This window comes from Pseudoliparis swirei, chromosome 10, assembly GCF_029220125.1.
Source record: "Pseudoliparis swirei isolate HS2019 ecotype Mariana Trench chromosome 10, NWPU_hadal_v1, whole genome shotgun sequence".
In the NCBI taxonomy this organism is placed as follows: domain Eukaryota; kingdom Metazoa; phylum Chordata; class Actinopteri; order Perciformes; family Liparidae; genus Pseudoliparis; species Pseudoliparis swirei.
The window spans coordinates 2,689,561-2,714,765 of NC_079397.1; the positions used below are offsets into that span (position 1 = coordinate 2,689,561).

General features: G+C 47.8%; 1 protein-coding gene and 1 long non-coding RNA gene across 2 annotated transcripts; both read left to right on the plus strand.

Moving 5' to 3' along the window:
* The first annotated feature begins 1,220 nt into the window (after positions 1-1,220).
* On the plus strand, positions 1,221-22,901 carry upf2 (UPF2 regulator of nonsense mediated mRNA decay). Its single transcript, XM_056424972.1, is given in 22 exon segments — positions 1,221-1,403; positions 2,524-2,774; positions 2,777-2,882; positions 4,376-5,155; positions 5,697-5,857; positions 5,938-6,120; positions 6,196-6,351; positions 6,597-6,700; positions 7,223-7,308; positions 7,565-7,673; positions 7,788-7,901; positions 7,983-8,099; positions 8,940-9,329; positions 10,011-10,286; positions 11,088-11,259; positions 16,707-16,834; positions 16,953-17,057; positions 17,171-17,269; positions 17,569-17,745; positions 18,951-19,092; positions 19,219-19,339; positions 20,949-22,901. Coding segments are annotated over 21 exon segments (3,783 nt in total). The 5' UTR covers positions 1,221-1,403; position 2,524; the 3' UTR covers positions 20,956-22,901.
* On the plus strand, positions 19,574-20,284 carry LOC130200577 (uncharacterized). The gene is made up of 2 exons (XR_008833037.1): positions 19,574-19,689; positions 19,740-20,284. It is a non-coding gene; the product is annotated as an uncharacterized LOC130200577 (long non-coding RNA).
* Positions 22,902-25,205: the final 2,304 nt, after the last annotated feature.

Below are 25,205 nucleotides of genomic sequence, written 5' to 3' on the forward strand. Positions count from 1 at the left end.
TTTTTTGCTGAACGAGAGCGTGGTTTTCTTTACTTTAATGCACCGAGAAAGAAGTGTTCCTGTGCAAAGCTCTTCTGTGGCTCTTTATGTGAGTACATGTGTGTCATTGACACTGTGTCAATAAAGCTACAACAGCAACCCTTGTTCACACACACACACACACACACACAGGGAGGAACTCTCAGATGAACGAATCAGTGGAAAGATTGTGTGTGTTTAGAAATACTCGTCGTCTCTCGAGGAGCAGAAGCTCTTCAGTGAAAGAACGTTCTGTTTCCTCTGAAGGTCTCGTTCAGTCTGAAATGTTTAACATTCAATTCACTCACATTTCAGGTTGGTTTTCGATTCACCACTTAAATAAATTAGACCACTGGAGCAGGAAGTGGTTGAGTTGGAATACATTCCCCAATTTTGTTATAGAAACCTGGATGTTAAAGGGGTGTAGGAAGTATTCACATATTATCTTCTATAAAAACACTCCAATAGAAGTCCTGCATAGCAAATGTCAAAAGTACATAATAATCAAAATATAAAAGTACTAATAATGCAGACATTTTTTAACATATACTGCTATATATTATTCATACTCTACAACCACCCACATCTAATTTACCATATGTTATCTTGTCTTATTGTAAAAAATAAATGCAAATTCATTCATTTGTAATTTACAATTTTTTTTTAATGTAAGCTTCCAAAACAGGTAGTACCTTGGCAAAATTATGGATTTGTATTTTACGATTGTTTGTATAAGTATATATTTTAGTTGGCCAAATAACAATTAAACGGAAACGTCTGCTTCGCAGACTAATGCATCACGAGTAGCTGTCTGTAGCGTTGCCTGTCAATATGACACATTTTAAAATCGCATTTTAAAGTACTAAAATACAAAAGAGGTTGCGAAGTTAAAGAATATTACAACTATATGAAAAGTCAGGGTTTACATTCGTAAAGCCTGCCAAAGATGAACGTAAGGTAAATTAAGTTCGATATTTTCAGTAAGGCATAATTTGTAAACCAACCCGCAGGGCCCTTCCGCGGTTCACACGGAAACCAACGCTAACGACCGATGTTTGTTATGCTACAGTTAGCAGGTAAACCTTTTCACATTAGGACGATATTTACGCGCGCAAGAGAACAACGAAACATATATTTATTATGTGGGTTATTTAAAGCTTCCGCCACAAAGACTGAACAAAAACCAGCTGTCAGTTTAACGCCGTCATTAACATTAAAACGAGCTGACGTCATCTTGCTAACCTGGGCAGTGCAGCTAAGCTAGGTGGCTAACAGCGTCAGGCGGTTGTTTCACCTGCATGTTGTTGTTCTGATTCTGTTCATTTCCGCTGCTTTACTTTCATGTAGAAGCACTAATGCAACTTCACTAAATGCTCCACTAAAAGGTAAAAGTCCTGCATTCAAAAAAATATCCAAGTATAATCAGTTAAATTAAGTTAAAGTACTTCCAAGTGGAAGTGTAGTAAAATGTGTTTTTATTATTATATCCGATGTTTCTGTGTCATTTATATTACTGCTGCATTACTGTGTTTAGCATTTTTTTACTCTTTATATGCTATTGGTTGGTTTAAGCATCTTATTTCTAAAATGTCCGATTTTTAAGTCGTTTATTTCGCTTGAAATTGAGTTTTCTCAACACATAAAGGAACACTTCCTCCTTCAGTTTATTAGAAACATGTAACATCAACACATGAAGGAACACTTCCTCCTTCCGTTTTGTTATTAACAATAACAACATTTCTTTATGCCAACCTTTATTTTCACAAATACAAAGACAGAAATATTCCTGTGAAGTCACACATTCAACTTGCTTCAGTTTGTACATCTCCTAATTTTCACATTTGAATTAAACACAATTTAACAATATTTTGAAGGTGTTTTCAGAAATACAAAATACAGTTATATAATCGAACTAGAACGGGCACTCGGTAGAGCGCATACCTTCGCATATCACAAGATTGGGCATTGAATTATGAACATTTTGGCATTAGTTGCCAATTGGATAGAAATTGACCGCGCTATGGTAAAAAGAAGATGAGCCGATCAATCCCAAAATCTAATCAAATGGTCCCCGGATAATAACCAATCATCCCACCAAATTTCATGCGATTCGGTTTAATACTTTTTGAGTTATGCGAGAAACACGCATACAAATGAATAAATAAATAAATAAATACACGGCGAAAAAATCTGTTTGCTGCAGGAAAATATATCCACACGACTCTGGAGTTGCGTCTGCATTTCCCCGTGTCGTAACAGATGGTTGGTTGATGTTTATTGATGTTATTTTTGATCAAAATATAAAAGATTGGAAAGAAAACAATATTGTAAAGCTGATAATTATTTATTTTTTAACATTTTCCCTCCACAATCTTAGTTTGGGTTAGAATGTATATTTTTAAATGGGTTTTTAATTGTGCAAAATACATAATATGTATCAATGCAGTTCAGAGCATTTAAGGAGATGCCTTCATGAACAACCCGTTTCTTTTGGTCTTTCCTCAGTATGCCTGCTGAACGCAAGCGCTCAGTAACCATGGACGAGAAAGACGTTTGCACCTTCGCCGCCAAGGAGAAGGAGCGCGATGGGGACCGACGGCCGGCGTCCGCCCGGGACAAAGCCAAGGACGACGCCAAGATGAGCGGCAAGAAAGACGGCAGCAAGGAGGAGAAGAGGAAGCGCATGGAGGAGGAGAAGAAGAAACGGGAGGAGAAGGAGCGCAGGAAGAAGGAGGAGGAGAAACAAAAGGCGGAGGAGGAAAGAAGAAGGAGGAGGAGGAGCAGAGGCAGCAGGAGGAGGAGGAGAAGAGGCTTCAGGAGGAGGAGGCTAAAAGACAACGCGAGGAGGAGGCGGCTCTCCTGAAGTGAGTCTCTGTGGATGAAAAGCCCTGAAGCTGCTTAGGAATCAGAGAATAGAACACGTCCCGTTAGCTTCCTGTTGCTAACGGCTCATTCGTTATTACCGTGCAAAAATATTAACTTATATATGGAAGAAAAGTGTCGGCCAAAACCTCCACGGCAAATTAACCAGAACAATAAGACAGACACAATTATTAATATAGCTTTTTCTCTCTAGACATTTTTAGACCCCCATGAGGGGTTCAAGCCCTCTTTTCGGAAACACACACGGTCAAACTGCCCGAGGAATATTATGTTGCCCCTGGAATCACCAGGAGGCAAAGAAAATGCCCCCAGAATTCTGATGATTTAATCGTGTTTTGTTTTGTTCTTTGTGTCCTCTCTGTACTTCCTGTACGAGGTAGGTACACAACAAATCAATTAATATAATTTTTTATTATAAAAAAACTAAGAAATAAGTCATAATTGTTAATAGTTGTTTAAAAAATATATAATAACAATAAATAACCTCAAATAAATAAGAATAACATGTAATATGAATGTCTAATTTATGTTTTCTGTTTTAAAAAAATCTAAGAAAACATTTTGAATCTGTAGACTACCGCATAATAGTCTTATTATTGCGTAATAGTCTTATTATTGCCTAATAGTCTTATTAACTAACCCTAACCCCAATTTATTTTTAAATGCCCCTGTGTTTCAATAAGTGGGACAAAAAGTGACCCCTAAAAACATGTAAATGTCCTCCCTGAGAGGGACGTTACACACTGTTACACACTGCCACACACTGCCACACACTGTTACACACTGCCACACACTGTTACACACTGCCACACACTGTTACACACTGCCACACACTGTTACACACTGCCACACACTGTTACACACTGCCACACACTGCCACACACTGTTACACACTGCCACACACTGTTACACACTGCCACACACTGCCACACACTGTTACACACTGCCACACACTGCCACACACTGCCACACACTGCCACACACTGTTACACACTGCCACACACTGTTACACACTGCCACACACTGTTACACACTGCCACACACTGTTACACACTGTTACACACTGTTACACACTGCCACACACTGCCACACACTGTTACACACTGCCACACACTGTTACACACTGTTACACACTGTTACACACTGTTACACACTGCCACACACTGTTACACACTGTTACACACTGCCACACACTGCCACACACTGTTACACACTGTTACACACTGCCACACACTGCCACACACTGCCACACACTGTTACACACTGTTACACACTGCCACACACTGTTACACACTGCCACACACTGCCACACACTGTTACACACTGTTGATGTTTGACAGCTTTACAACCAGGACACAAAAGTACATTATAGTATTTAAGTAAATGACGTCAGCTGCGCTCCGATGCAGTACCCCACGCGTCCTCTGCTCTGCTGTTGTCTTCATCCCGTCTCCTCCCCCCCCCCCCCCTCCAGGGAGAAGGAGGAGGTCCACCAGCTGCACCTGGAGGCCTGGGAGCGCAACCAGTGCCGCAAGGAGCTGCGCGGCCGCAACCAGAACGCGCAGGAGGGCCGCCCCGAGGAGGCCTTCTTCAGCCGCCTGGACTCCAGCCTGAAGAAGAACACGGCCTTCGTCAAGAAGCTGCGCACGCTCACGGAGCAGCAGCGCGACTCGCTCTCCCACGACTTCGGCTCGCTCAACCTCAGCAAGTACATCGGCGAGGCGGTGATCTCCGTGGTGGAGGCCAAGCTGAAGATCACCGACGTGGGCTGCGCCGTGCGCCTGTGCTCGCTGTTCCACCAGCGCTACGCCGAGTTCGCGCCGCTGCTGCTGCAGGCGTGGAGGAAGCACTTCGAGGCGCGGCGCGAGGACAAGGCGCCCAACGTGAGCAAGCTGCGCACCGACCTGCGCTTCCTGGCCGAGCTCACCATCGTGGGCCTCTTCACGGACAAGGAGGGCCTGTCGCTGATCTACGAGCAGCTGAAGAGCATCATCGGCTCGGACCGCGACGCGCACACGCACGTGTCCGTGGTCATCAGCTTCTGCAAGCACTGCGGCGACGACATCGCCGGGCTGGCGCCGCGCAAGGCGAAGGCGGCGGCGGACAAGTTCGGCCTCGGCTTCCCGCCCAGCGAGATCATCACGGCGGAGAAGCAGCAGCCCTTCCAGAACCTTCTGCGCGAGTACTTCACCTCGCTCACCAAGCACCTGAAGAAGGACCACCGGGAGCTGCAGAACACGGAGCGGCAGAACAGGTCTCCTCCTCCTCCTCCTCTTCTTCTCCATCCTTCTTCTTCCTCACCCTCTTTCTCCTTCTTCTTCTTCGCCTCTTCTTCCTCCTCATTTTCTTCCTGCTCCTCTTCGTGGCTCGCTGGTCGCTTTTCCTCCTCCTCCCCTCCTTCTCCACCCCCTCTTCTTCCTCCTCCTCCTCCCCCTCCTCCTACCCCTCTTCTTCCTCCCCCTTTTCTTCTTCTTCTTCTTCTTCTTCTTCTTCTTCTTCCTCCTCCATCCTTCTTCCTCACCCTCTTTCTCCTTCTTCTTCTTCTTCGCCTCTTCTTACTCATTTTCTTCCTCCTCCTCTTCCTCCTCTTCGTGGCTCGCTGGTCGCTTTTCGTCGCTAACGTTTCCTCCTCTTCCCCCCCTTATCTACCTCCTCCCTCCTCTTCCTCCCTCTCCTCTTCCTTCCATTTTCTTCCTCTTCCTCCTCTTCGTGGCTCGCTGGTCGCTTTTCGTCGCTGACGTTTCCTCCTCTTCCCCCCTTCTCTACCTCCTCCTCCTCTTCCTCCTCCTCCTCAGGCGGATCCTCCACTCCAAAGGGGAGCTGAGCGAGGACCGGCACAAGCAGTACGAGGAGTCGGCGACGTCGTACCAGAAGCTGCTGGCCAACACTCAGTCTCTGGCCGACCTGCTGGACGAGAACATGCCGGAGCTGCCGCAGGACAAGTCGGTGCAGGAGGGTGCGTGGCCCCGGTTAACGCCAGGACGCCATCTTTGTAGTTCTCTACTCCTGTCTAACGTCATCTTCTCCCTCTCCCAGAGCACGGCCCCGGCATCGACATCTTCACGCCGGGGAAGCCCGGCGAGTACGACCTGGAGGGCGGCATCTGGGAGGACGAGGACGCCCGCAACTTCTACGAGAACCTGGTGGACCTGAAGGCCTTCGTGCCCGCCATCCTGTTCAAGGACAACGATAAGGGCAAAGACAAGGAGGAGGCCAAAGGTGAGGGGGGAGATCCACTCGAGGGGGGGAGGGGGGAGGGTCAGTGTGTGTCGTTAACCGCGCTGCTGTCGTCAGAAGCCAAGGAGGCGAAGGACGCCGCCGCCGCCGCCGCCGCCACCACAGAGGAGCTGGAGCTGGAGCTGGAGGCTCTGGACATCGCCGACGAGCCGCTGGAGGGACCCGACGAGGCCGAGAGCGAAGAGCTGGCCAAGAAGCTGCTGGACGAGCAAGGTGAGCGACCTGGAGACGCCTGGAGACGCCTGGAGAGGCCTGGAGCCTGAGCGGTTCCTCCAGGGCCTGGAAACAAATAAATCCCCAAAGTTTAGGAAAAGTCGTGGAAATTATGTCATATTCATTTATATCACTATTTATTCTATTATTTAAACTATTGTGTCTCATTCATTTGTGTCATTTAATACTCGTTGTTCCACACGTGTGTGACCCCGAGAGAGTTCACCTCTTCTCTTCACCTGTAGAACAAGAAGACGAGGAGGCGAACACCGGCTCCCACCTGAAGCTCATCGTGGACGCCTTCATCCAGCAGCTGCCCAACTGCGTCAACAGAGACCTCATCGACAAGGTGTGTGGGGGGGGGGGCGCTCTATGTGTGTGTGTGGGGGGGCGCTCTGTGTGTGTGTGGGGGGGCTCTGTGTGTGTGTGGGGGCGCTCTGTGTGTGTGGGGGCGCTCTGTGTGTGTGGGGCGCTCTGTGTGTGTGTGGGGGCGCTCTGTGTGTGTGTGGGGGCGCTCTGTGTGTGTGTGGGGGCGCCTGTGTGTGTGTGGGGCGCTCTGTGTGTGTGTGGGGGCGCTCTGTGTGTGTGTGTGTGGGGGGCGCTCTGTGGGGGGCGCTCTGTGTGTGTGTGGGCCTCTGTGTGTGTGTGTGTGGGCGCTCTGTGTGTGGGGGGCGCTCTGTGTGTGTGTGGGGGCGCTCTGTGTGTGGGGGGGGGCTCTGTGTGTGTGTGTGGGGGGGGCTCTGTGTGTGTGTGTGTGGGGGGGGGCGCTCTGTGTGTGTGTGGGGGGGGGGCGCTCTGTGTGTGTGCACGATGTCGAGCTCCTAGGAGGTCGACGGTCGGTGAACTCTTGCGTCCGATTCTCGCCCTGCAGGCCGCCATGGACTTCTGCATGAACATGAACACCAAGTCCAACCGGAGGAAGCTGGTCAGGGCTCTGTTCACCGTGCCCAGGCAGAGGTGTGTGTGTGTGTCTGTGTCTATGAGTGTCTGTGTCTATGAGTGTCTGTGTGCTTGTGTGTGTATGTGAGTGTGTGTCTGTGTGTGTGTGTCCCATTGATGTGATTTATTGCCCACCAACACTCGTTAATTGATCCGTTCACTGACTTTAATGTGATTTATGGTCGATAAGAAATATATATAATATCGTGTTGCGCCACCAGGGGGCGCCCCCCCCCCCCACAGTGTGTAGTCCTCAGGCTCTCTCTGGTTGCAGGTTGGATCTTCTGCCCTTCTACTCTCGCCTGGTGGCAACGCTCCATCCCTGCATGTCGGACGTGGCCGAGGACCTCTGCTCCATGCTGAAGGGAGACTTCCGCTTCCACGTAGGACCCCCCCCCCCCACACACACACACACACACACACACAATATATAGAAGGGTTTATCTCCTACTTCTACAAATGTCCTGACGTCCCACGTGGTTCTGTCGGCGCTGTAGATTCGTAAGAAGGACCAGATCAACATCGAGACCAAAAACAAGACGGTCCGCTTCATCGGGGAACTCGCCAAATTCAAGATGTTCTCCAAAACCGACTCGCTGCATTGTCTCAAGGTGAGGGCGGAGCCTCAAGCACGACGTCATCAAAGTGAAGGAACCCTCATATAACGTGTGTGTGTGTGTGTGTGTTAACAGATGCTGCTGTCTGACTTCACCCACCACCACATAGAGATGGCGTGCACGCTGCTGGAGACGTGCGGCCGCTTCCTGTTCCGGTCGCCCGAGTCCCACCTGCGCACCAGCGTGCTGCTGGTTAGTAAACAAACCTCACGCCGAACACCTGGTCCCCCGGGGTTCGAACGGTCTGGAAAACCCGGAAAGGTCATGGAATTTTGTAAATGGTTGTTATCCAGGCCTGGAAAAGTCCTGGGAGGAAAAATAATCCCAAAAGTCATGAGCATGTGTTCTATTCACGTGTTCGTCTACGCTGAGTTTTAAATAATGAATATATTTTTTTAAAAGAATGACGCTCATCATAATGTAAGCCGGCATACGCAGTGAACGTATCTGAACACACGTGTTTATTCTTTTAATCTAAACTATCGACTCGTTCATTTTTGTTATTTAAGGTTATGAAGTGGATGCTTTGGAATTCTGTTTGTTAGTTTAAAGACATCTTATCACTTTTTAATGTAAATACTGAGATCATTGAACTTTGGTTTAAAGTCCTGTAAAGTCTTTGAAGTGTCCTGTAGAGTCGTTGGTCAACACGTGTTTGAACCCTGAGGCTCTCGCCTTCTTGACCATCGGGCGCTAAATGGTCCTCAGTGACGCTGAAGGAACCGTTCTGGTTTCCTCCCTCACCTCTACTCCCTCCTTCTCGTTTCCTCTCACCTCCCTCACCTTCCCTCCCTCTCCTCCCCCCCCCTGACGTTCCCTCTCTCCTCCCTCCCCTTCCCTCCTTCTCGTTCCCCCTCTCCTCCCTCACCTTCCCTCCCTCTCCTTCCCCCCCCTGATGTTCCCTCTCTCCTCCCTCAAGTCTCCTCCCTCTCCTTCCCTCCTTCTCGTTTCCCCTCTCCTCCCTCACCTTCCCTCCCTCTCCCCCTGACGTTCCCTCTCTCCCCCCTCACGTCTCCCCCTCTCCGCCCCCAGGAGCAGATGATGCGTAAGAAGCAGGCGCAGCACCTGGACGCGCGCTACGTGACGATGGTGGAGAACGCGTACTACTACTGCAACCCGCCCCCCACGGAGAAGATGGTGCGGAAGAAGCGGCCGCCGCTACACGAGTACATCCGCAAGCTGCTCTACAAGGACCTGTCCAAGGTCACCACGGAGAAGGTGCTGCGCCAGATGCGCAAGCTGCCGTGGCAAGACCCCGACGCCAAGTGCTACCTGATCTGCTGCATGGTGAACATCTGGAACGTCAAGTACAACAGCATCCACTGCGTGGCCAACCTGCTGGCCGGCCTGGTGGCCTACCAGGAGGACGTGGGCATCCACGTGGTGGACGGCGTGCTGGAGGACATCCGGCTGGGCATGGAGGTGAGGAGGAGGAGGAGGAGGAGGAGGAGGAGGGAGGAGGAGGAGGAGGGGGGGCGGAGTCCTCTTTGTCGTTACGGACTGGTTCCACGGAGTTGAAGCTCAGAGGAGCAACACACACAAAAAAGCTAGAAAAGAAACGAGTCTTCAGGGATCCAGAAGTCTCCTTTTATTGTTTTTTTAAATGTTAAATATCAATAAGCAAAGTAGGACGAAACGCTTCCTGAGCAGCTGGATGTTTCTGTTCAATTAAAACAGAATATTAAATAAATGAGCTTAAGAAAATGAATAAATTCATTAACTGACTTTTTAACTTAATTGTCAACATTTCTACATTATTTCTCTCCCCTCCCTCATCCCTCTTCCCTCTTCTCTCTTCTCTCGTCCCTCCTCTTCCTCCTCTCTCATCCCTCATCCCTCTCTCTCATCCCTCATCCCTCCTCCCTGTTCCATCCTCCGTCCTCCCTCCTCCTCTCCTCCCTCATCCCCTCTCTCTCCTCTCTCCTCCCTCCTCCCCTCTCCCTCTTCCCTCCTCCTCCATCTTCCCTCCTCCCTCTCCTCCCTCCTCTCTCCTCCCTCATCCCCTCTCTCTCATCCCTCTTCCCTCCTCTCTCCTCCCTCCTCGTCTCTCCTCCCTTCTCCCTCTCTCTCCTCCCCCCTCCTCCTCCTCCTCCTCCTCCCCAGGTCAACCAGCCTAAGTTCAACCAGCGGCGCATCAGCAGCGCTAAGTTCCTTGGCGAGCTCTACAACTACCGCATGGTGGAGTCGGCGGTGATCTTCCGGACGCTGTTCTCCTTCATCTCGTTCGGCGTGAATCAGGACGGCGGGCCGAGCGCCCTCGACCCGCCGGAGCACCTGTTCCGCATCCGGCTGGTCTGCACGGTGCTGGACACCTGCGGGCAGTACTTCGACCGCGGCTCCAGCAAGAGGAAGCTGGACTGCTTCCTCATCTACTTCCAGGTAAGGCGGCTCCCACTGCGCCTCGTAATGTGCTTCCTACTGTACTTCCCACTTTACTTTTCCACTGTACTTCCTAATGCGCTTCCCACGGTGCTTCCCATTCTACTTCCCACTGTACTTCCCACTTAACTTCCCACTTTACTTCCTACTGTACTTCCCTTCCCACTTTACTTCCTACTGTACTTCCCACTGCATCTCCCACTGTACTTCCCACTTTACTTCCTACTGTACTTCCCACTTTACTTCCTACTGTACTTCCCACTGCGTCTCCCACTGTACTTCCCACTGTACTTCCCACTTTACTTCCTACTGTACTTCCCACTGCGTCTCCCTCTGTACTTCCCACTTTACTTCCTACTGTACTTCCCACTGCGTCTCCCTCTGTACTTCCCACTGCGTCTCCCACTGTACTTCTCACTTTTCTTCCGACTGTACTTCCCACTTTACTTCCTACTGTACTTCCCACTGCGTCTCCCTCTGTACTTCCCACTTTACTTCCTACTGTACTTCCCACTGCGTCTCCCTCTGTACTTCCCACTTTACTTCCTAATGTACCTGCCTCTGTACTTCCCACTTTACTTCCTACTGTACTTCCCACTGCACTTCCCACTTTACTTCCCACTTCACTTCCCATTTAGAAGAAAACAACACGCACTTTAAAACATTTTTTTATATAAAAGTACGGAGCGAGTGCCGAACCCCAAGAAGTACACACTCCTCAGTGCACATCTACCCTCCACTAACGTGTGTGTGTGTCTCTGTGTGTGTGTCTCTCTGTGTCTCTGTGTGTGTGTGTCTCAGCGGTACATCTGGTGGAAGAAGAGCACCGAGGTGTGGACCCCGGACCACTCGTTCCCCATCGACATCGACTACATGATCAGCGACACGCTGGAGCTGCTGCGGCCCAAGATGAGGCTCAGCAGCTCCCTGGAGGACGCCGCCAAGCAGGTCACGGACCTGCTCGTCAAGCTGGGTAGGAGCGCCGTCCGCATCCGGCGGCCCGAGGCCCGGCCGAGCGGCATTCCTCTCTCTCTCGGCGTGGGAGGGCGATGCCGCCGCGTCGCGGACCGGTTTTCACGCCGCATACCGAGCGACTGAGCTCACGCCGAGAGGAGCCGGGCGGGTTCTCAGGAATGATAATGAAAGGAATTAGACGAGGGAATGTCGCTCAGCCCAGCGGAGCCTCACGAGGACGCCACGACCGATTCACCCGTTAATCCAGGAATTATTTTATTTTAATTGCAGAGATGCCAAAATACTGCTTAATGAGCCTCAACGTTAAGGAATGACTCACAAATACAATGCACAACAAGTAATATATATATATATATATGTATATATGTCTTTATATATGTATATATATATATATTTATATATAAATATATTTATATATATATAGATATATATATTTATATATACATATTTATATATTTATGTTTATATATATATGTATATCTATTTTTATATATATATTTATGTTTATATATATATGTATATTTATTTAAATATGTATATATATATTACATTGAGTAATATTTGTGTTGTCTATTTTGTCATAAACTGTGACTCCTGTTTGCATTCCTTAATATTGAGTTTGGCATCTCTGCTTATAAATATAATTATAATATATTTAATATATTTAACAAAGTAAAAACTCACACTCGTATTTTCCCCAATATTTTATAACTGAATATGTGACGATTGGTGAATTATTAGGAAGATAAAAACAAGCGTCGCGATGAAGAGGAAGAAGGAAACGTCTCACTCCGGTTCGTCTGGTTTTACAGCCGAAACCTCCGTTTGAAGAATGTTTGTATGTGTGTGTATATGTATGTGTGTTTGTGTGTATATGTATGTGTGTGTGTATACGTGTATGTCTGCGTGTGTGTGTGTATGTGTGTGTATGTATGTATGTGTGTGTATACGTCTGCGTGTGTGTGTGTGAAAGTGGTCAACAATGGCTCCATTGTTTCCGTTTCATTCTCTAAGGATCAAACATTCCTCGAGTCGCAGCAGACCTGATCTCCAGCTCAAATAATTCAGTCTCTTTAATAATCGCGGCAGAGGAACGTGTGTGTGTGTGTATATGTATGTGTGTGTGTGTATATGCGTGTGTATATGTGTTACTTGTGTGTGTGTGCTCTGTAACCGGGTTGGGCGCTCGGTATGTATGACGTCATCCGCCACAGCTGTGTGACGCCTGGTTATGACTTCATGTTCTTGATTCGGTCTGGCCATCGAGGAAGAGGCGAAGGCGGCGTCGAGATCGAGGAGCTGTCGGCAACGAGGCGAAATGAGCGAACAGGAGGAGGGGAGTTTGTGATGAAGATGATGATGATGATGATCGCCTCGTTTTCTAAATCTCGTCACCAGAGTCACGTTCTCATTCCTCCTGTTGTTTTTGTTTTCTCCTCGCAGGAAGGGTCCGAGAACGAGGAGGAGGAGCGGAGTGGTGGGTGAATTTCGGGAGGCTGAAGACCAGTCGAGCTGCTGCATTCTGGATGAGCTGCAGGGTCGGATGGCCTTAGCAGGTAGACCAGCCAGGAGGGAGTTGCAGTAGTCGAGGCGTGAAATGACCAGAGCCTGATCAGAACCTGCGCCCGCCTTCTGAGTAAGAAGAGGACGATTCTCCTGATGTTGTGCAGCATGTACCTACAGGAACGCTGTCGTCGCAGCGATGTTGGCCGTCAGGAGAGTTGACTGTCGAGTGTCACCCCGAGGTTCCTGGCAGTCTCGGTAGGGGCCAACACAGAGCTGTTGAAGGTGATAGTCAGGTCGTGGGTGGGGAGCCTTTCCTGGAAGGAATAGTAGCTCAGTCTTGTCAGGGTTGATCTTCAGGTGGTGAGCAGACATCCACTGAGAGATGTCAGTCAGACAGGCAGAGATTCGTGCCGCCACCCGTGTTTCGGACGGTGGAAACCAGAAGATCAGTTGGGTGTCATCAGCATAGCTATGGTAGGAGAAGCCATGCGAACGAATGACAGAGCCGAGAGAATTTGTGTACAGAGAGAAGAGGAGGGGACCCAGGACGGAGCCTTGAGGAACCCCAGTAGTGAGAGGACAAGGATCAGACACAGATCCTCTCCAAGTTACCCGGTAGGTGCGGTCTTTAAGGTAGGAAGAGAAAAGAGCGAGTGCAGTGCCTGAGATCCCCAGGTCCTGAAGAGAAGAGATCAGGATCTGGTGGTTCACGGTGTCAAATGCTGCAGAAAGGTCGAGAAGGATAAGGACAGAGGAGAGAGAGGCTGCTCTAGCAGTGTGAAGCTGCTCAGAGACAGCAAGGAGGGCCGTCTCTGTCGAGTGGCCGGCCTTGAATCCAGACTGGTGAGGGTCAAGAAGGTTGTTACTGTGGAGATAGGAGGACACTTGGCTCAAGATAGCTCGCCCAGAGTTTTGGAGAGAAAGGGAAGAAGAGAGACCGGTCTGTAGTTGCTGACTTCAGACGGGTCGAGCGTGGGTTTCTTCAGGAGAGGGTTGACTCCTGCCTCCTTCAGAGAGTTAGGGAAACAGCCAGTTGAGAGGAGCTGTTAATAAGATGGGTGAGGAAGGTCAGAAGGTCAGGAGCAATAGCCTGGAGAATGGGAGACGGACGGGGTCAAGGGCGAGGTGGTCGGTCGGGCGGAGGTCACCAAGCTAAGAACTTGATTGGGAGACAAGGGGTGAAAGAGGAAAGAGAGGGGATGAAGAAGTTAGTGTTGGTGAGGTGATAGAAGATGGATTTGTAAAGGAGGAGCGATGTCGCCTATCTTGTTTGTAAAGTAGTCGACAAAGTGGCTCGCAAAAGGGTGGAAGGAGGAGGGGACAGGGGGATCAAGGAGGTTGGAAAAGATAGAGAAGAGTTTTTGGGGTTAGAGAAGGAAGACTGAATTTTGGTCAGGTAGAACGAGCTTTTGGCTGCAGAGATAGAGGAAGAGAAGGAGGAGAGGAGAGATTGATAGAAGAGCAAGTCTTCCGCTTGATTCGACGGCGCCATTTTCTTTCCGCCGCAGGGTGGCTCTCTCGGCAAGACCGAGTCCAACACAACCACGGAGCCGGAGAGGATTTCCGAACCGGTCGTGTCTTAAAAGGACAAAGAGAATCAAGAGATGAAGACAGGGAAGAGAGGAGAGTGTCTCGGCAGAGTTAGGATGCATGAGTGAGAAGCAGTCAGTTGAGGGGAGAGCAGATAGGACAGAGGAGGCAAGAGAGGAGGGACAGAGGGTGCGAATGTTGGCGCAGGTGCAGAGTCTGTAGATATGGGTGGGTTGTCAGTACCAGAGAGCGAGAGAGAGTAAGAGATGAAGAAGTGGTCAGAGACATGGAGAGGAGTCACAGTGAGGTTAGAGGTAGAGCAGTTTCTTGTGAAAATGTAGTCAAGGTGGTTGCCGGCTTTGTGAGTAGGAGGAGGGACTGAGTGAGAGGTTAAAGGAAGACAATAAGAGTAAGAGATCACATGACTTCTCTGTCTGGATGTTAAAGTCACCCAGAAGGATGAGCGGGGGCCGTGTTCCGAAGTTCGATAGGAGGACGCCTAGCTCATCCAAGAAATCTCCCAAAGAACCAGGGGACGGTAGAGAACAACAATGTGAAGTTGGACCGATGAGTAACGGTCACCGCATGAAACTCAAAAGTCAGTGGGATAAAGAGTGGAAGCGGGTAGGGACAGAAACACCATGTGGGTGAGATGAGTAACTCTGAACCTCTATCCAGACCAGAGGGTCTGGGTGTGTGGCTAAAGGACATGGCAGAGGAGAGAGCAGCGCGGGTAGACGTGTTGTCTACTGTGATCCAGGTCTCAGTGAGAGCCAGGAAGTCAAGCGACTGCTCCACAGCAAAGCCAGAGATGAAGTCGGCCTTGCGGTTGGCTGACTGACAGTTCCAGAGGCCTCCTGTGACCAGGTGCTGGGTGTGAGTAGAACGGGTAGGAAGGATAACAGAGGAGGGGTTCCGGTACATGAATGAGCGAGTCCTATAGTAACTACGAGTAGAGATACGCACAGGTATGGAAAAGACACACATATTCAAAAAATGGGGAAATACTCAGCCACCCCCGACGACTCCAACGGAAGACTCCTATGTCTTTGTCCTCCGAGTCTTCGTCCGATGAGTCACACTGACGCTACAGCTGACGCGAAAAACCCCACCCGGTTATGAGCCCAAGTTAGTGCCAATTACCTCCAGCCACGTTATATGTATATTTATATATATGTATATTTATTTAAATATGTATATATTAATATATATTAATATATATTAATATATATTTATTTATTCTTTTTGTATGCATTGAGTAATATTTGTGTTGTCTATTTTGTCATAAACTGTGACTCCTGTTTGCATTCCTTAATATTGAGTTTGGCATCTCTGCTTATAAATATAATTATAATATATTTAATATATTTAACAAAGTAAAAACTCACACTCGTATTTTCCCCAATATTTTATAAACGCCTGAATATGTGACGATTGGTGAATTATTAGGAAGATAAAAACAAGCGTCGCGATGAAGAGGAAGAAGGAAACGTCTCACTCCGGTTCGTCTGGTTTTACACCCGAAACCTCCGTTTGAAGAATGTTTGTATGTGTGTGTATATGTATGTGTGTTTGTGTGTATATGTGTGTGTATGTATGTGTGTGTATACGTGTATGTCTGCGTGTGTGTGTGTGTTTGTGTGTATATGTGTATGTATGTGTGTGTGTATACGTGTATGTCTGCGTGTGTGTGTGTGTTTGTGTGTATATGTGTATGTGTGTGTATATGTATGTGTGTATGTGTGTGTGTATACGTGTATGTCCGTGTGTGTGTGTATGTGTGTGTATACGTGTATGTCTGTGCGTGTGTGTGTGTATGTATGTATGTGTGTGTGTATATGCGTGTGTGTGTGTATATGTATGTATACGTGTATGTCTGTGTGTGTATGTATGTGCGTGCGTGTGTGTATATGCGTGTGTATACGTGTGTGTGTATGTGTGTGCTTGTGTAGGTATGTGTGTGTGTGTGTCACAAAAAGTGGTTGCCGTGGCCCCCGGGGCTCAACAATGGCTCCATTGTTTCCCGTTTCATTCTCTAAGGATCAAACATTCCTCGAGTCGCAGCAGACCTGATCTCCAGCTCAAATAATTCAGTCTCTTTAATAATCGGCGTGCAGAGGAACCGATGACGTGTGTGTGTGTGTGTGTATATGTATGTGTGTGCGTATACGTGTATGGCTGTGTGTGTGTGTGTGTATATGCGTGTGTATATGTGTGTGCTTGTGTAGATGTGTGTGTGTGCTCTGTAACCGGGTTGGGCGCTCCGGTATGTATGACGTCATCCGCCACAGCTGTGTGACGCCTGGTTATGACTTCATGTTCTTCGATTCATATTTACATATTTTAGATCATTCTCTAACGACCCCCCTCCTCCTCCTCCTCCTCCTCTCCCCCCCCCTCCAATCGAAGGTCTGGCCATGCAGAGGGACGGCCGCTCCAGCGCCCTGAGCGAGGAAGACGACGAAGACGAAGAGGGCGGCGTCGAGATCGAGGAGCTGTCGGGCAACGAGAGCGAAATGAACGAACAGGAGGAGGACGTGAGTTTGTGATGAAGATGATGATGATGATGATCGCCTCGTTTTTCTAAATCTCTTTTCGAGTCACCAGAGTCACGTTCTCATTCCTCCTGTTGTTTTTTGTTTTTTCTCCTCGCAGGAAGGGTCCGAGAACGAGGAGGAGGAGGAGAGGGAGGAAGAGGAGGAGAACACCGACTACCTGACGGACTCCAACAAGGAGAACGAGACCGACGAGGAGAACAACGTAAGATCGACCGCGTTGAGAGAGCTTTTAGAAAACACTGATTCCACGATATAACGTGTGTGTGTGTGTGTGTGTGTGTGTGTGTGTGTGTGTGTGTGTGTGTGTGTGTGTAGGAGGTTACCATCTGTGGCGGTGGGCTGAAGCACGTGGCGTGCGCCGAGGACGAGGACTTCATTCAGGCTCTGGATAAGATGATGCTGGAGAACCTGCAGGTGTGACTTCCTGATTGGCTCAAAGCTCAGGGCCCCGTCTAGATGGTTGAACCAGTCTGAGTGTATCCTCTGTAGACCTCCGTCAGAGAGAAGTGGACGGAGGTCTACAGTGTTTCTGTTATTTCGTCCACCCTCGTGAAACACCAAACACCGACGGTGTTTGGTGTTTCACGAGGGTGGACGAAATAACAGAAACACCTCATGGCTCTCCTCGGAAGTGAAGCGTTGACATCCCCGACGAGTTGAAACTCAGGTGTGTTTTTTGTTGTTGTTGTTTTTGTTGTTCCCCGTGAGCGCAGCAGCGCAGCGGCGAGATGGTGAAGGTGCACCAGCTGGACGTGGCCATCCCCCTGCAGCTGAAGAGCCAGCTGAAGAAAGGGGGCGGAGCCAGGGAGCCGTGCGTCGGCGACGGCGAGGCGGAGATCTCCGACACCATGCAGTTCGTCATGCTGACGCGCAAAGGCAACAAGCAGCAGGTAACGCGCTAACAGGCGGCTCTTTATCGGCGGTCCGACTCAAAGTTCCCCGTCCGCCGTTTGCTCGACGTTCTGGATCCGGCGAAGTCGAGTGAAACGGTTGCGAGCGGCGATGTCGACGAGAAGTTTGTTTGAACCCACGAAACGTTATCGACTTTATAAACGACAGAACATCTGAGAGAACTGATACGTTTTCACGGCCTCCTGCAGAAACTTCTCTCTCACACACACACAGAGCCAGAGGAATAATATTGACTCCTGTGGGTGTGTGTGTGTGTGTGTGTGTGTGTTTAGTTAAGCTGCAGTGGTGGAATGTGTGGTTTGAGGGCAGAGACTAGTTCTTGTCCTGCAGGGTGGGTCCAGCTTATTTTATTTCTGCTCAGTTTTTAGAAACGCACAAAGAAAATAAAAAGATAAAATCACATTTTATATGAACATTTAGGAAAGTGATAAGTTTGGTCGTGTTTCGAGCCCCCCAAAAAACATCTTCGGCGCCACGGCAACAGCCTTTCGCGAAACGACGTGATTTTGATTTTAATTACGAAGGTTTTGAGATTGTACCGATGAAGTATGAAGTGCGTCCGATGTTTTACCTCAGAGGAGTTCGCTAGACTAAAGCTTGAAGAAATGAACGGAAGAATCACACAGAAATTCAAAATGTCCGACTTCCGATACAGTTTAGAGTCCCAAGAGACTTTATTTTGAGTTTACATGTGTGACACACGCCTACCAAGTGAACAAGCTTCCCCGATGCTCCGACTCGCCGCCCTTCAACAAATTCTTCCGCAATTTGGTGAGGATAGGCCAAGTGATTTAGAAGTTAAGTGCCTTTAAATATTAAGCCACACCCCTTAGATGTTCATTGGTCCTTATCTTCTAAACACAATGAGATATCAACAATCTTTTGACAACTAACGATGACATTGAACCAATAATGAACCACAGAAAGTTTTGTAAGAGTCTGACCCAGCGTTTCGGTGAAGATGAAGAAAACGTGTTCTTTACTAAATTCAAAATGGCGGAAAATCTGATTGGAATCCCATGATGTATAAATAAATAAAAAATACATCTATATACAAAAATATACTAAGAAATTGAATATAAGAATATCAAATAAAACCTTTAAAATCCAAGCTTTACAAACATCCCCCGGCAGAGGCCTCACGTGTTTATTTGTGTGTAATTGTTGCGTTTCCGGCCGACAGTACAAGATCCTGAACGTGCCGCTGTCCTCCCACCTGGTGGCGAACCACTTCAACCAGCAGCAGGCGGAGCGGGAGGAGCGCATGAAGATGAAGAAGCTCACGCTGGACATCAACGAGCGGCAGGAGCAGGAGGACTACCAGGGTACGGGGTCGGAGGTCAAAGAACCTCCGCCAGGCCCACACACGTGCAGCGCATCATCGTGACTTGTTGTTGTTGTTGTTGTTGTGAGATGATGTCATGCATAACACCGTCTTCCTCTCCCCACAGAGATGATGCAGTCCCTCGCGCAGCGTCCGGCTCCGGCCAACACCAACCGGGAGCGCCGGCCTCGCTACCAGCACCCGAAGGGCGCCCCCAACGCCGACCTCATCTTCAAGACCGGAGGAAGGTGAGACGTGTTCTCTGAAGCGGCCGGGGCCGGCGCTCAAAAAAACAAACAAAAAACGGAAAACAAGCAACAACAGAAAAAAAAACCTACCGCTCAAAACAAACAAACGGCAGATTGTGCGGCGTGAGGAGGCGGAGCCTGTTGTCTCTGAGCCTCCACCTCGCAGCTCTTGGAAACAGAGCGGAGAGGGCAAGAAACGAGGGGTGAGACAGGCAGGAAGGAGGGGCAAGACAGGTGGGAAGGAGGGGCGAGACAGGTGGGAAGGAGGGGCGAGACAGGAGAGGAGAGACAGGTGGGAAGGAGAGGTGAGACAGGAGAGGAGAGACAGGTGGGAAGGAGAGATGAGACAGGTGAGGAGAGACAGGTGGGAAGGAGAGGTGAGACAGGAGAGGAGAGACAGGTGGGAAGGAGAGGTGAGACAGGAGAGGAGAGACAGGTGGGAAGGAGAGGTGAGACAGGAGAGGAGAGACAGGTGGGAAGGAGAGGAGAGACAGGTGGGAAGGAGAGGTGAGACAGGAGAGGAGAGACAGGTGGGAAGGAGAGATGAGACTGGTGAGGAGAGACAGGTGGGAAGGAGAGGTGAGACAGGAGAGGAGAGACAGGTGGGAAGGAGAGATGAGACAGGAGAGGAGAGACAGGTGGGAAGGAGAGGTGAGACAGGAGAGGAGAGACAGGTGGGAAGAAGAGGAGAGACAGGTGGGAAGGAAAGGTGAGACGGGCAGGAAGGAGGGATGAGACAGGAGAGGAGAGACAGGTGGGAAGGAGCGGCGCCACAGACGGGTCACGGAGCTCTCCCAAGTTAGAAACAAACAAACAAACAAAATGTTGTTTTTGAGGAGTTTGTGTTTATTTTTGCACTTTTAACTGTTTCTTTGTTTTAAAGTTGTGTTTATGATTTATTTGGGAAATAAAGATGAAGTTTGTTCTTTGTTGACGTCAACAAAAGCTCGAGAGTCTTTCTTGACCGACATGAACGTTTTCTTGACTGTTTGTTTTTCTCACGCTTCGTATGACGTCATATCCTCGTCCTTCTTTTCCTCCTTTCTTTAATTGGTATATTTGAAGGGGGGGAGGAGAGGTGAGACAGGCGGCAAGGAGAGGTGAGACAGGCAGGAGAGGCGAGACTGGCTGGAAGGAGGGGGGGGGCGATTTGGCTTCAGCAACAGTAATAAAGCCTGTATAACAAGTATTGCGTAACAGAGCCGGATCTCTCTCCTCCATCACCACCCAGAACCAAGTGTGGATTCATCCACCGCTCAAAGTAGTCCCTAAAAAATGCTGTTTAAAAATGAACTTTTTAAAAGTATTAATCTATATATTTGTGTTTTTGAAGGTTCTCGTCTCCATGCGTCGTTTGTTTTGGTCTTTTAATTTATCTCGACCTTTTGGCATGAATCATCCTGGAGAATTTTTTATTTTTTTATTTCACCTTTTATGAAATCAGTCACAGGAAATAAAAATCTGACTCAGAATTTTTTTAATTCAAACTGGCGCCTCCGGGCTTCCGTACCTGAAACACACTGAAGGGGAACATCGCCCCGGTCTCCAACAGTTTGCTCTTTCTTTTTATTTTAAAAAGTTGACCAAATTATTTGTCTCTCACCATTAGGAAATAAAGCCCCCCCCCTCCCCCGGTGGTCCACAGGAAAGGGGGGCTGGAGGTCCCGTCTCGCTGCACCCCTCCCAGGAGCCCCCGCCACCCCCCCACCCCCTCGTTTGCTCATCAACGTCAACAGTAAAGGTCTGGGTCTGGGTCCGGGCTGAGAGAGAGAGAGCGAATGAAGGAGAGAGAGAGAGCGAGGGAGAGAGATCGGAGGGTGAAGCCGGTCTAAACAGGGAACGAGTCTCCCCCCCCCCCCCCTGAAGCCGGGGCAGACCAAAACCCCCATGAGCCGGATCACACGCTCCCCCCCTGCCCCACCCTGCTGAGGGGCCGAGAAGCCCGACGACGAAAGGGTCAGAGGTCACGGGGGGGCAAAGGAGAAAAGATGGCTCTCTTTTCTTTCTTTTTTGTCTGTTGCCTGAGATGACAAAAGAAAAAAACAACAACAGCAGATCTCTGGATCAGGACTACGAAGACGACTGAACGCGTGAGCGAGACGGCGAACCGGGACGGCGACGGACAGGAAGTGGGAAACGGGATCGCCGCCTCCCGCCGCCGGTCAAAAAGCGACTCGTATGTCGCGAGTGGATGGACATTTTAACACGACGCTAGTGAGGGACATGTTCCTTTGGGTGGTGGTTATTGTTGTTCTGCAACTTTTTAAAGTTAAAAAAAACCAACAACCCGGGAAACACGGCACCCTGTCGTCATGGCAACGCGGAGACGGAGGACCGGGGGCGGCGGCGGCGAAGGTTTTAACGTTGGCTACGTTGAATGATGTTTGTTTGGAATGCGGCTCTGTGGTTTTATGGTTCTATCGGTTAATATTAATAATGTTTTGGTCTTTAGAATTCTGTCTGTACATTTCTAGAAAGAACGACATGATTTGGCGCCAAATTCAGAGAAAAATAGACAAAAACACTGTATTTTGTATTTTTAAAGGGACAGTACGCCTTAAAAGCAGGGACTATATTTCTTACTAAAAATCTACATCCGCTAACCATGAAGAAAAAAATGAGTTCCAACATTTAAAAAAACATGATTTCTGAAGAGACGGCACATTTTTTTCCCAGGTGTACTGTCCCTTTAAATCGTCACTTTTTAAACCTACCTTGTAGCGTGGATGTAAGTAAATAAGTGCTCAATTTATCACATTCATGATTTGTAAGTTAAATATTTTTGGGATGTAGCTCGTCTTAAATGTTTTTCTTTTTCTTTACAGTTTATAAACAAAATACAAATAATAAAAATGAGAATACAATCAGCAAGATCAATTCACAGTATTCAAAATAAATCAAATAACTATTTGCCAATAAGTTAAACATTTAATCGGAGATGATGAGAGCCGTGAAAAAAGTTGTGCCACAAAACACCGGCTGCTGCCTTCTTAGAGAGGACGTGTTGACATGTTGACATGTTAGTCAGCGGCCAACTGAATATATGTGAAGCTACAGCTGGTTAGCGTAGCTTAGCACAAAGACTGTAAACAGGTGGGCCGGTTAGCCTACCTTAAATTCAAAAATTAGTCTAAATCCTCGTGTGGCGGAGTCTCTAACCAACGGTTTCCGATCCCGTATTTCTCTTTGTTTTTTTTACTTCTATCCTTTTTATTATTATTATGAAATGTTGTTTTTGTTCCTGTTTTCAGAATCAGGAGATCTGAGAGTTTTGACTATTCAGCTAGCTTTGATTTGTGAAGTGTAACGTGGTAAAAACAACAACAGCAGCTCTTTTCTTCAGTGGATGAATAACCGTGTGCCTGACGATATTATTTCAGATTAATTTCCTCTCATGATGGATATGAATATACTCTGCTGCATGGGGTCTGTCGTCTTTTGTAGTAAAAGAGTGTCGGTGTATCGATTTCTTCTTCTTCCTGCAGAGAGGAAAGAGGAACGCTTCCCGTGGCTTTGTGTCATGACAGAAATATCACAATAAACGTAAAAAGATGTTTTTGCAGCTCTGTGGACAAGGTCGCGTTATTTAAGTGTTTTTTTTTAGGTTTTAATTACAAGGCGAGCAAACACGTCCTGGTTTCCTGCCACTGCACGACGACAACACGCCTTTTTAGAACTTTTCACTTTTTACTCATGTGAAACATGAATACTGGGTTTTTTCTGTTTGTACTGGACCAAAACAAACCAAATCTACTGGAATAGAGGAAACAATTTACAGAAAATTTATTTTAAAGTAAATATGAGCCTTCAGCCGACACACCGAGTGAGAGTAAAGGAGTACATTGTGTGTCAGTGGACCTTGTTTCTGCCAGAAACAAAGAAATAATAAGAACATGTAGCTGTGATAATGAAAATATCCCCATTTTGTGTCATAATTATGAGATAAGAATGTACTTTAATCTCAGAATTATGACTTTTTATCTCACAAGTATTACTTTATCTCAATTATGAGTTTCTATCTAATAATTGTGACTTTCTATCTAATATTTATGACTTTTTATCTCATTATTATGACTTTCACTTCCGGGTTAATGGTCACGTGACAACACTTATATAAATATACTTATAAAAACAAAAGGAAAACAGTTAAGACTTTAACGAAACGTAGCCGACATTACAGTAAGCCAAATGCAATACAATCATATAAACTAAAGTACTTAATAATCATATTAATCGCGTAGGTCAACTTCCGGAATCGGCGCCGAATCCACGGCCCGTTTCCGGAAGTTGACCTACGCGTCATTCATGCCAAGTCGGCCAACTGCCGTGTTAAAAAAAATATATGTTGTTTTACCCAGCAACTCATGAATTAGATCAAGGGCCGGAGCTGCGCATGCGTACTGTTTCGCTCCGTTGGGACGATACGCGCGATTACGTCACGCCCGCGACTTTGATCTCAAACTGCGAGTTACCAAGAGCAGTGAAAGCTACGCAGAGCAGTGAAAGCTATTTTCAGCTACTGTTTTCCACGGAGATTTTTGACGCAGCAAATTTATCTGACGACTTATCAGGTGAATTCACTCCGTTATATTATATTATATGAGAGAAAATAACATAATGCTTCCATCCCGCGTTATTGGTAAAGGGGTAATTTATCAGGACAGCGCTTTCCAAAATGACTCCTCGGAAGAAGAAATAAGCTCTTCAAATGAAGAAGAAGAAGTAAAAGACCTCATGTTGAAATGGTATAACATTTTTGACCCAGAATTGGAAAGTGAATCAGCAACAGACTCGTTCACCAGTTATAGACCCATACGTCTTTCAACAATAAGTGAGAGAACGGAACCTGGGTCTCTTTCATTGATTGAACCTGAGTCTCTGACACCGATAGACCCTGAGTCTTGTTTATCAACCCAGGTGCCGGCCGACAACTCAGAGAACGTCAATGAAAGCGATAAAGCTTTAGTTTGGAAATTCCTGGATGTGGCGGTTAGACAGATACTCAAGAAAGTGTATGTGAGCCCTGTGCACTACAAAGCCATCAAAGCAGACCTGTTCCAAAGAACATGGATCATAATCAAGGATGTCAATTTTGATCCTCCCCGAAAAGCATTTGAAGAAATTGACTTTACCATTTCCGAGGAGCTTTGTGAGAAGTTTGCTGATGCAAAATTGGATCTGTTGTCCTTTAAATCAAGTGAATTCTGGGAATTGGCGAAGAGGAACAGCATCACATCAGCCATAAAAAGCAACTCCGTGAGCTGGTTTGTAAAAATATCTCCTCCACAAGCAGAAGACCCGAAACCCCTTTCACCAGCTCAGACGCCGTTTGTTAGCTTGAAGAAGGTTGTAGCTTCAGCAATCCCTGGTGCAGTGTTTGATCAAGAAGACCCTGAGCCCATTTCACCAGCTCAAACGCCGGGTTATAGCTTCAAGAAGGTTGTAGATTCAGCAATTCCTTGTGCAGTGTTCAAACAAGTAGACCCTGAGCCCATTTCACCAGCTCAAACGCCGGGTTATAGCTTCAAGAAGGTTGTAGCTTCAGCAATCCCTGGTGCAGTGTTTGATCAAGAAGACCCTGAGCCCATTTCACCAGCTCAAACGCCGGGTTATAGCTTCAAGAAGGTTGTAGCTTCAGCAATCCCTGGTGCAGTGTTTGATCAAGAAGACCCTGAGCCCATTTCACCAGCTCAAACGCCGGGTTATAGCTTCAAGAAGGTTGTAGCTTCAGCAATCCCTGGTGCAGTGTTTGATCAAATAGAGCCTGAGCCCCTTTCACCGGCTCAGACGCCAGTCTACAGGGTTGAGAACGCAAAGAATAAAACTTTAATTAAGTTATTCATGAAGACGCTGGTTTCCCGGATAT